At 44.5% G+C, this 12,459-nt stretch overlaps 1 protein-coding gene across 1 annotated transcript in view; it reads right to left on the bottom strand.

Annotated features, from left to right (window-relative positions):
* The window catches only part of AGBL1 (AGBL carboxypeptidase 1), a 248,017-nt gene extending 235,997 nt beyond the window's left edge, over positions 1-12,020 (bottom strand). Inside the window, exons 1-4 of the mRNA XM_054272993.1 lie at positions 11,882-12,020; positions 9,774-9,920; positions 9,047-9,178; positions 6,624-6,717 (exon numbers count right to left, since the gene is read on the bottom strand). Coding sequence (XP_054128968.1) covers positions 6,624-6,717; positions 9,047-9,178; positions 9,774-9,920; positions 11,882-12,020 — 512 coding nt within the window. The remainder of the gene's footprint in view (positions 1-6,623; positions 6,718-9,046; positions 9,179-9,773; positions 9,921-11,881) is intronic.
* Between the last annotated feature and the right edge of the window lie 439 nt (positions 12,021-12,459).

The following is a 12,459-nucleotide window of genomic DNA, read 5'->3' as shown; positions in this document are numbered from 1 at the left end:
AGAGAAGGAACTGCATGAAACTGGGACACCTCTGGCTCCAAGATCATTACCTCTATTACAATAGCTCATTGCAATAAATTTGCACAGTAGGGTTTGTTTACTTATCTTAGTGATGCAACCATCACTGCTTCATGTTATCTGAGATTATATAAAGTGTATCTACAAATTGACTAAAAAGAAAATTTTTCAAGACAACACTCTTTCCTTTGTTGCTGGCATAGTCTCATTCAGAACAGTATTTTCTAGTTTTATTTAACAGGACTTCTAGTATAAATCCCATGTAGATCAAGGCCAGATGGGAAGCAAATCATTTAGCTGTGATATAGCTCAAGAGAAATGGTTTTCCCCTTCCTGTGAATTTTCTACATGAATGAAGTGAACCAAATAGTGCCTGTTTATTCTCAAAATGCTAAGCATTGATTAATTCTGACCACATTCCAATAGAATCATGTGTTACTTTCCAATTAAATATCCAGACTGCTCAACATGATTAATGACAAAACACAGACTAACAAGATGAATTAAGAATGATTTGCTTTTGATCTTCTATCAGGAACCATTGCCAAATAAACAAAGGCATAAACCTGTACATGGAGTATTCCTCAAAAAGAACCCATCACAACAGCTTCTCTATCAGGTTGAAGAAGAACCTGAGAACCTGAACTAATCACCAAGTTTGTGAAACTCAAGTGGCTTGAGTTTCTGCTCTTTCTCAAAATACAGTCTTCAGTGGCCAGATATACCACATATTCTGTTCAAGAAGAGAGCAGCTGGAAGTTTAGACCAACGCAAGAAATGGAATTGCAGTAAATGTTTATGGTGGTCCTACCAGCAAGACATTATCCAGGATTAAGGACAGGGAAAAAGAAATCAAACTGCCTGCACTGGGGTCTAGGGCACATTTGCAGTTGTATCTCTTCCATATGCCTGTCCATCATTGTCAGCAGAAGAGGGAAGTCCAGTGCTGGGGATGACCTGAATACATCTCCTCTTTATATATATGCATTACTCTTAAACAGCAGAGCAATGCATATATATATATATATATATATAACCTTATCAGCAAAGCCTAATTTGAAGTTATGCAATGTACAGCCTCTTACATCTTCAGCATTTCCAGGGTCTTCATATTCTCCTTGGTCAATCTGACATAATATCTGATTAAATATATTAAATATGGCTTTTAGCTTTACATGTGCTCTTTGATCACCTTGGCATTTCTCTTTTCACTTGCATGAGCTCTGCTTCCCATAGCCAGTAAAAATCTCCTCGGCTCCCACTATGAGAGAAATATGTGATACAGGAATCACTTCATGGCCATAGCAACAGTGCCATCAACATTCCTGCATGTGTCAGGCTTATCCCTCCCCATCTCAAATCACCCCTGAGCACTTATCAGCAAAGAAAAGACACCTGTGGTATTCTCACTCCTCCTGGGTTTTGAGCCCTGACACCAGATGGCTCTGACTCCACTTGACAAATCTCTTTCAGCAACTCCTACCTGACCCAGCTTTAAATACCCATTATGCCACTTCCAGGTTGCCGACTGCAGACTCATCCTCCACTGCACAGAGAGAAATAAACATTTGCAAGACCCCAAGTTTCTAGAGGCAAACATTTGCCACAGGTGAAGAGAACTTGCTTCTTTTTCCCTTCAATATGTGAGGAATCCAGATATCCACCTCAGGTGAAATAGAGTTACATGGGAGGATTTCCTCCCTTTAATGAAAAGGGAGATTATCAGCAAGCATTTGAGGCTCTGGAACTATCCAATAAGCACCAAACATGAGAAGAATTGTGATCAAATGTCAGAAGTGGGTAATGCTGGACATGAGCAAAGGCAGATAATTTTTGCATATCACATTTTCTAGTGAATTAATTTGGCACCATTCCCAGACCCTTTTTATTCACTTTCCACTTTTAATTAAGTAGTCAAACTTTACTGGAATAGCCCAATGTAGAAAGCCAAGTAATCTGAATACCCAGAGAAAGTGTTTTTATTTCTGATGAATACTCACTCTTGTTGTAATCTTTCATATGAGGTTTATGCGAACACTTAGCATGAGCCAGCTCTGCTCAGTATGATAAATAGATGTACTCACGGAGGTTTGAAAAACAAAGACATTTTAACAGACCATCCAAATTGCTTCAATAAAACTGTGCACCAGCCTTTTAACAGCAGAAAAGGAAAACATAATGGAGGCAATGACCAATGCACCAGCCACCTCACCATTTGCCATTTTCTAAATGGCACAGGTCTTCCTCTTATGAAAGGAGAATAAACTCTGAGGGTTTTGCTTTGATACTCTATTTTCAACATGAGGAGTCTTAGAAGAGCCTGCACAACATGAAGCCACAGATAACTCATGGCCTCCAAAGCACTGGTGAGGATACCTGACAACCTGGAAAGATTCATGCAGAAGGGAGCAGCTCCTGGCTGGCCAGAGAGCAAACATCTCCCTCTGTCACATCCCACAAGCCATCCAAACACAGAACAAGATGGGAAAACAAGCAACAGTGTTGAAAGGGGACACTGGAAAGTAGGAGAGAGGTGGAAGCTGTGGAACATACAGGGAATAATAAGGATGAAAGGTGAAAAGAGCAGTGATCATTGCACTGTGTGAGGCATCAGAGATGCTACATTAGAGAAGGTGTTGATGGAGTGAAGATTTGAGCATCCCACACAGACTCCTATCAGATATCCCAGCCACTGACATAAACAGAGCTGAGAAAAGCAGAACATCATCTGGCTTTATTTTAAACTGTCCCTGTAAAAGGTATCAGAAAGCCTTCTCTGCAGCACAGCATCATGAGAGATGGGCAAGACAGCCTTAAGTCTTGGATTTCACAGTGGTTAACTCAAGAGACCTCAACACCACAGAGAGTTCCATAGTTGTTCCATGTAGCTTTTATCTCAGATATGGATAATTCTGGAGAGATCCACAGCCATGGCACCAGCAAGCTGAAGACCTCAAATGCCTAACTAAAGCCAATAAAGCCCATGAGTCACAGTCTCAGGGGAATCAGAGCTACTTGGCACCTACCCAGAGAAGGTCAATTGGAGCATGGGGAGACTATTTCTAAATACCCCACAGCTTTGCCACTGGGAAAAATAAATAGAACTATGGATCTTGTTTCCACATCTTAGCGGGCTAAATAAATAGCTCTCACTTTAGGGCACTCTCCAGGGCAGATTCTTAAAGTGACCTTGGCCCTGCTGCTGCCCAGGGCAGGGGAAGGCGGGTGCACCCACCAGAGCAGTGGTGCATTTTCAGTGCTGCATTCCTGGCAGCTGATCAGAGAGCCAGGCTAATCTCAGCTCCCACAGTTGCCGGCTGTTCCTTCACAGCAAAAAGGCAAGCCATGGTGGCACATAGTTATGAGGTGGAGAGAAGGTATCAAGAGCAAATGCAAAGCGAGGGGCAAAGGATTGTTGGGACAACATTGGAGTTTTTCCCTGTTGGCAGGTTGGAGCTCTCTACAACTTATAGGCAAAAAGAAACAGATGCTTTTGTGACCAAGAGCCACACCAAAATACCACAGTCCCAATTTCAGCATAGCCACAGCCACTTTGGGAAGAGCTGCACCAGTGTCAGACAGATGGGAGCACATGCTGAGCTAGACAAAGAACATGACCCCTTTTATCCTTTCTATCCTTTTTATCCTCAGCTCAGAAAACCCATCCATGAGCTCCCCACCTCAGTCACCTCACAAAGCTTTAGCTAGAGCAAGTCAAACCATGGAAGGACATTTTCTCCACACGTACCTACCTCCATTTTCTGATGAGCTGCAAAGATGCTTAGGGCTTTCAGACTGCAGCTATTCCAGGCATTTGCTAATGCTGGGAGAGAAGATCCGTAACCCACTCTACAGTCTGTTCTTCTGGCCTCAAGACCTAAATTCTTGCCAAAAATATCTCCTAAAGCCACTTTCCACAATGAAAGCAGCACTTCCAAGTGAACTGCAAACAAACAGAGCCTCAACTGGCTAATGAGAAACTAGTGCCTTTTAATGAGTTGCAATTGTGTTTTAACACAGAAAGGCTTGTGTGGCTCTTCTGATGTAAAACAGGCTGTCTCCCCTGTGCCACTGAGCTTCTCAGCTGCCCCTAGTTATGAAACAAAAGGCTCAGCTCTGAACCCTGGGCAGGCCAGCTGAGTGGCCACCAGGCTTCAGCTGATTCATGGCTCTTGTTCATTAGACCAAGAGCAGGCGGGAGCCAAATCATATTTTCATGTGAAAAGATTGTACGCACTGTTTGCACACTCATGAAAAATATGTTTTAAGAAGAGCACTAATATTTTAGGAAATAAAAATAAAATTAGGAAACTGAACTAGCTGTGAGAAAGCTCAGGTAGACAAAAATTAATGCACAAGACACCTTTTTTCAAATTAAAAATAAAGATTTTCAGTAAAAAGTAAAAAGGCTTATTAGCTATAAAATGGGATTAACTGAGGGCAATTTCAAATTTGCTTCTCTGGTGTGTCTGTGATCCAAAGGGAAAAAAATGTCCACAGAAGAATTCAAAAGAATCCTTGTACACCAGAACAAAAGGAAGTTAAAGCTAAATATTGCATATTGACAATGTGGAATCATTTAAATCAAAAGCAGCATGTTTCTCTGATTGTTTCCCTTAGAAGTGAGTATTTTAGAGCGCTTTACAGGCTACATTTACAGCAACCCTCAGCAACACTCCCTGCATCTCCAAAAGTATCTCAGCAAGAAGCCAGGCTAGAAAGGTGTGACAGATACCAAGGTTTCCACTTCCTCTATGGGAAACAGTCAATGGTAAATAAAGCACTTCTGCACAAAATTCATTTTAAAAGCCTTTAGTCAGCCAGTCCATTGCTCAACAGAAAACTGATACAGGCCCAAATCCCATCACTAACAGATCCTGGTCACAGAAGCAGAACTAACACTGGTCTAATCACTGCCAACACTTCCACAGGAAGGAAAACAGGGAACTGAGTGGAATTTGCTTAGTTAAGCATGGTCTTGGACCCATCAATCACTTTTGGTTGCCTCAGAAGCCAAGCCCAGCATCTAACTCATCCTGGACACCCCTGTCATACACAGAACATGTCCACAGGCTGCCTAAATCTTAAAGTTATTACATGAGGCCTGATGGGAATGTTGAAGGATGCTCAGATATCCTAGGGATAATATCTTAGTGTAATATTCTTTGGATTGGGTAGTATCCAAACATCTGTGTAAGACACATCCTGGTATCCCCATGCAGAGGAATCTCAGGTACTTTGTCTAAGAGAGAACTGAAGCTGTGAAGCAGTTCCAGGTACTCGGCAGTGTGCTAGAAATCCAAAAGCACAGGCAAAAGTGAGTTGGCTCCCGCCAACCAGGCAGCTGTAGGAAGTTGTACATCTGCTGGGCCCCCTCAGTATCTTATTTAGAAAAGCAAACTGTCTAAAAAAAAATTGTGTATCTCCAGACATGTAGGCAGAAGAATGAAAAGAAAGCTTCACTTAGCAAACAACAGTGCTGTGTGTTGATGTGCAGCTTCAGCACTGGTGGCTGGTGGAAATTAATTAAAATTCCTTCCCAGTTATTGTGTAAGTCATGATATTGAGAGAACTGGTATCAGTCTTTGATGGTAACAGCAGGATGGACATTATTTAACACATCCAGGGTGACTGGCCCCCATTTCAACCACAGCTAAGCAAACTGTGGCCAAACTGTTGGGCTGTGTCTGTTCATCCTTCCCACCTCGTGCTCTGCCTGAAGCTGCTTCCTCAGTAATCACCAGCCATGGACCTCACCCATGTCAAGTCCATGCAGAAGCCAGAACTGGCTGAATGCTGCCCTGTCCTTGCTGACACATGCCTGAGCAAGTAGGGACTGTGCCCCACAAGCCATCGCATGCCCCAGCAGGAGAACTGGCAGGTTCTGCGTGGCTTAGGTAAATGGGATTGTGTGGGCACAGCTCACAGCAGCAAATTCTTCCTCCTGCTTTTAAAGAGCAAGCCAGAGATATGTGTTTTGCTCTCATAAAGTTTGCCTTGAAAGGCATCTGAGGAAGTGGTCAGAACAGACAGCTTGGGGACTAACATTCAGCACTGAGATGAAGATATAAAATGGACTTGATGTCTTCAGAAAAGAACTATTTGAAATACGTGGGATGTCTTGAAAGCAGATACAAATTAATGCTAGTAGGAACTGTCATACTTCAAAAATATAATGATGACCAGGTCATGACCCTCTGCAAATGGAGGATGAGGCAGCACTGCCTCCATTCCACTCTATCTCCCCCCAGGCTGATGGTGGCAGGCAGTTCTGGCTGAGTGGGAGGCAGGAGAGGCTTGTCTGCTGCCAGCCCATGCTTCTCCAAAGCCAGTTGTGTCTGGGAAATGAAGGAGGGTACCTTGCAATCAAACTGCCATCGCTGTCTAGGGCACACTACAAATAAAGGGCCACCAGCATGAATCATATGATGAATCACAGCATTAACGTGTCCTTCAGGGAACTATTTCTGCCTCTTAAAAAAACCTGCAGGTTTAAAGTGAGTGGAAACTGCATACACTTCTGATTCCTTTGCCTCTTCAAGTGGAACCAGAATTTTATTTCTTGCTCTCCTGGAAAGATGAGTTCCCTTGGGGCTACTGCCTACCTGACCGTCCTGACGTGTCTCTTGCTGTAGGGAGTGATGACTTTGAAAAGCAGCTCCATGGCTCCATTGATGCCCAGCATAGTTCCCGTGGTAACTATGGCAATAAAAGGAAAAAAGCAATCAGCTCTGAAGGAGGCAGCTGGCAAACATTGCTTAGAAGAGATGTGGGGAAGAGTAGCTGCCCCTGGGGCTATGAGCTCTCTGGGCTTCCATCTGGACTCTACAGGTCCCCTTACAAACACTGGAAGTGAAGCACAAAGCTGTCTGTGGACACAACCTGAGCTAAAATCAGGTGCAAAACCAGTCCTGCAGCTCTTTCCCAATTTCCCCAAAGCCACTTCTCCTGTAGACATTGTCTTCTCCAGAAAACAGATTATAATTTAAAAAGGGTCTTCTCCCAGAAAAAAGTGACAGAGCTCAAATTCATCCCACATTTCCTACATGCAACTCAGTGAGGACAGTTCATTCCATGGGGGCTTAAAGGGCAGGGTTTGCTTTCTGTGCTGTTATTCAGCAGAGTGGAAGTGGGTTTGGGAGGCTTCTGAATGCAGTTTAATTTCATCTAGGCCAATTTTCCCTTTAATCCTTTTTAACAGACTAGTAACTTTTTTAGATAGATTTTTTCAATCAGTTTCAATACCTAATGCATAGCCTAGCTGTTTAGCCAGACCTCCCCAATATGAGACAGGATATCTCTGTGTAATGAAGGAACAAATCCAGCCCTGAAATATTAAATGGATGGGACCAAGGTGAAAGGATCAGTAATCAACAGCAGCCAGAAGGAGCCCTGGCTGCCTGCCCACCGCTGGGTTTTGGCTGTTTTGTAGATATCTCCCAGTGGTCATCAGAGAGCTGCCAGAGGGCTCATCATCTCCTGCTGTCCTATGGTGTCCCTGCCAAGCTGTCCTGTGATGGAAAGCCTCCCAGGCCTGCCAGCTACATTCACACTGGCCGGCAATTCATTAGAGCCAGGGTGGTGGATAAGGCTGCTCAAACTCATCCAGAGCAGCCGCAAACATCTGGTGGCAGTGAAGGGAGCAGCCCAGAGTGGGGCATGAGGTGAGACAAGGACTCATCTCCACTGCTTTCATACCTAAGCACTCTCAAGAGTTTTGTATGGTTCTGGCTTCCCTTAAATTCCACTCCATAATTTTTAAGGCTGGGATCATGTAATCCCCTGATTTAATATCACACCCATACAGATTTTCACCTAACCTCCCCTGAGGCTTCCCAGCTGGGCCACAGAAGCCAGAAAGTAAAAATTATTAATGGAGAGTGCTGGAGATACCTGGAGAGTAACAGAGATGCTCCAGCAAAGGTGCAGAGCTGGGGCTCTGGGCTCTGACATTAACAGAAAGGAGGGCAGGCTGCAGTGTGCATCCTAAAACCTCTGCAGAAACAGCAGCTGAGCCGAGTGCAGGTGCACTGAAGCAGGGAGCAGGGAAGGAGGCAAATCATAATTTTGAGTGAGAGGCAGCACAGGGTCACTGCACAGCTGTGAAACCCAAATAAAGGCACATTTCATCTTCTGGCTTTGGCTGCATTTTCAGCCACACTCAGACTTTCAAACACTGCTTATCACGGGGAGAGGGGTTGAGTGTTGGGGCTTGGCTGCTTGCCTGAGGAAGCCCAAAGCATGAAGCCAGCTCCTGTCCAGGCAGAGGGGACCTGCAGGGCTGGCTGCCAGGAGAGCTAAATCTCAGGATGCAGACTGCAGACAGGATGGCCATCAAGAATTATCTGCTGGGTGAGGGATGTAGGGAAGGAGAGGAAAGGGTTAGAGTGAGCAAAGGGAAATTTGTGCTGACGAGCTCAGTGCTTTATAGCCTGTACGAATCTGTAATGATCCCGAGAGAGAATACTGGAAATCCCTCTGCTTGAGTCATTTAACACGAGGGTATTGCCAAGCAAGAAAAGCTGGGAGAGTGAACATCTGAGGGGATACTAGCCAGAAGACCAGGATCCAATATCTGCTTCCTGGGGGACCTTGAATAAGTAACAGATTTCTCTCACTCTTTGCTTCTCCACCCTCGTGGAGCTGCTCTGAGGACCAATACAATCAACAATAGTGAGACATTTGGCTGTTATGGTAATGGCAACTGTATAGAGACTTCAGGTACCCAAGTCTCAGAGCAAAAGAATTGACTGCCTATATTCCAGAATAGGAGATCTTTGCCATGAATATTTTTCACTACAGCACTTTTATTTCCATAGCTCACAGATGAAATGCACTGTAAAGGCTGCATAGGCCCCCTGAGGAACACCTTTTTCTAAGGTTGCTCTGGCTGTTGTGCTTTTCTGTATATTAATGGTGCATGCAGGCACTAACCCTACCAGGAATCATGTTTCTTTGCATTGAAATGAGTAAAAAAGAACCCTGGTGGCTCTCACACAGAAGAAAAGAGGAAAATCCTGGCACTCACCATTAGAAGCACAAACCCTCAGGACCCAGAGGCAGTGGGTGAGGTGCAGGGGGTGGCCCAGGTGTCTTCTGGTCAAGCTCAGTATTATATCAGTGGCTTCTGCCTTCTGCACTTTAAGCCCAAACTTCCTATCTGTGAAAAGAAAATGAGAATTACACTATTGCAAAGGCCAGGTCACTTCAGCTGTGGTGCTAAACATTATGTTTATTAAGCCTTCTAACTCAAAATCTAATAAGAAAGGCATTCAAATGTATCAATGAGTTAAACCAATATTAATCTCACTGAAAATGGAAAAACATGGGTTTCACTTTGAGGCACCATATATGAAACATAGAATAGTCTGGATTAAAAGATATCTTTAAAGACCACCTAGTCCAAAGCCCCTGCAATGAATTGCACTAGAGAAGGTTGCTCAGAGCCCTGTCCAACCTGACCTTGAATGTTTCCAGGGATGGAGCATCCACCACCTCTCTGGGCAACCCGTGCCAGTGCCTCACCATCCTTATCATGAAGCATTTCTTCCTTACATCTTATCTAAACCTATCCTCTTTCACTTTAAAGCCATTACTCCTCATCCTCTACCAACAGGCCCTACTACAATATCTGTCCCATTTAGCTACAGGAAGGTTACAGTGAGATGATCCTGATATTTGACTCCACTCCAGAAGCCCCCCAGCACTCTCAGTACTTCATTTTTGGCCCCCTTCCAGAAGCCCCCCAGCAGTACCTCGTTGGCCCACCCTGGCCAGCAGGCGCAGCAGGGGCAGGAGGGTGCCATGGTCGGGTGGTTCTGTCTGGGCAGCCGTGGCCAGGGCCTGCAGCAGAGCCTCACTGCCCCCTTTGCTGACCACGTAGTGAATCCTCCGTCCAGTGCCTGGGGAAGAGAGGAGAGGCAGCTCAGAGCATCCCTTCCCTGAGCCACAGCTTGTTGTCTCATTTATCAAGAGTTCTAGTATCATTATAGTGCAAGGATTCCATATCACCAGAGTTTCATACCTCCTTGATGTTTCTTGTAGGCAGCTCCTCTAAGCACTGACCCTGCCTGGTCCTTGCAGTAGTTATGTAACTCCAATTCCCACCAATCCACTCTTTTATAACACCGTCCTTATTTGGTACAGGTGTGGCCTATTAACATCTGGCCTGCTCCTAATCTTTGGTAATTGGTTCAGCTGCAACTCTTTAGGGGATAAGATTACATTCTGCACCACCTTCATTTACCCATACTGTATCCCCCTACAACAGCTGTCACAAGGCCTCAGTCTGCAAGGAGCACACAGAGCTTCTGTGGCCTTCAGGCAATGTTTGAGTGCTATGAGCGTTTGCAGAACTGGCCATGAATCCCTGGTGTCCCCAGCCTGGGGACGTGGATGGAGCTGTGTGCTCTGCAGCTCCATGGATGGAGCTGCATGGTGGAGCTGTGTGCTCTGCTACCTGTTGTGGATGCTATGGGACAGAGAGAGAGGAACAGCAAGTGTTTCTCACAGCAGCCTGTGAGAAATTTTAGGGAGTTGTAAAGATGTGATAACTCGTTGAGTATAAACAATCTGCAGGTGGTGTTTTTCTGCTTCCTTTTTCTGTTGCTCTCAAGGACGGTGTGTGAGGAAGGTGTTTTTGTTAGTTAACCAATAGAATAGAATCTATTGTACTACTCCTTAAAACTGCGTGGTTCTTTTGAATAAAGCCTTCTTTCCCTTTTCTACAATCCTGCCTCTCGTCTGTTCTTGCCTCAATTTCAGCACAAGAGCAACAAGCTGTTACCACAACAATCCTTGTCTCCCCAAACCCACATGCTGCAGAAATTTTTCAGTGTGCACTGAAATGTGGCAGGGAGGAATGAGCCCAGACACCGACGAGTTTCAAAACAGCAAAAGGCTCAGCGATCTTTTCTTAGATACTGGAAATTAAACAAGGAAAGACCTAAAGCTGCACTGGGCTTCTACCAAATGAAAAGGAATCCTAGGGAAGCCTTGGGGACAGCTTTCAAATAAATGTAGGTCTCCAAAGGAACCACGCTCTAACCCTGGGAGCCTTACTGTGTTAACAAACATTGATCCAGCTCTGTGGCTGGGGGATGCTGCTCCTTCAGTTCCTAGGGGAGAGCAGGATCCCCTGTTCCCCATGGAGGCCATCCTTGCACCCAGCTGAGGAACAGGGCTCCAGGGCTCCAAAAGAGAGGCCCAGATGGACAGGTGATATCTCTGGTGGGGCTTCCTGGACTGGGGGACCCAGGAGGATCCAGCACTCACCAGCCTCAACAGCCTGGCAGCTTAGTTGGGTTGGGAATTGTTTACTAGGTTATATTTTTGTGGTGGAGCAGAAAGGAAAAGGAACTTGACTATTTTTTTTTAGTCCTTTTACCAATACACTTATTTTTTTTCGTGCAGCTTTGAGCACATAAAGTGACATCCATTCCCTGCAGCCCCAAGGCAGAAGTGCCTTTTGGAGAGAGGCTGAACCCTCTGCATTAGAGGGTCCCTGACACTGAAAAGTCAGGTTCCTTTCCCTGTCTCACAGTCCTCTCTCCAATGGCACTGGTGAACATTTCCAGGGGTTGACTGCCAGGGATTATGAAATACTTTGCAACCCATGAGCATCTTCAAAACTAAAAAGAAAAAATTGAAACTTATCTCTGAGTCTCTTTTTCTTTTCTTTAACACATTGAATAAGTTCAGTTTTCCAAACACAGGAGTAAGGACTGCTGACCTATAGATACAATTTACATTTTTTTCACCTTGCAAACACCTGATCAAGTTTAAATGTAAGTATGAATCCCCTGATTTACTTTTGGACCCCCTTTCTGTCCTAGCCCACAGCCCCAAATCTTTGCTTCCTTACCCAAAGACAGCAAGTCAGTGAGGACACTGAGGATGTTCAGGATGACATCCTTGTCACAGGAGCTCTGGAATGGAAACACACCAAATTTACAGATCAGTTCAGAGCAGGACACTTTGAGCTGCACAGGGCTGCGGTGCATCATGCAGTGCAGGGGCACTGAGATCCTTGTTTGGATACTGAGCACTTCTGTGCCATCTGGACAGTGAATATGTGGAAACATATTGATGACACATTTTAAAAGCCTTTAACATATCATACTACACAGTATTAATACACAGTAGAATTTCTGTAGAACTGACATCTAAATTCTAAACTAAAGCTCTCTTTTTTTATTTGATTTGGCTACCTCAAAGTTGAGGAAATTCTGTATCACACAGAAATGCTAAATGTGAGGTGTTTTTCCATGACAGAATCTCTGATTACTGGTGTTGAAGAACAATATATTTAAATTGTATTAATCCCATCTACAAGAAAATCCCCCTGTCTTTGCAGCCTCAGCCACGTGGAAGCCTTGAATTTGAGAAGAAAAATTCCTAGGGTTATTTTTAAACTAATATAATTTAATTTTAAGACCAAGT

This window comes from Melozone crissalis, unplaced genomic scaffold (assembly GCF_028551555.1).
Source record: "Melozone crissalis strain CALT ecotype California unplaced genomic scaffold, PUWL_Pcris_2 ptg000014l_1, whole genome shotgun sequence".
Lineage (NCBI taxonomy): Eukaryota > Metazoa > Chordata > Aves > Passeriformes > Passerellidae > Melozone > Melozone crissalis.
This window is presented reverse-complemented; position numbering and strand designations above follow the sequence as displayed.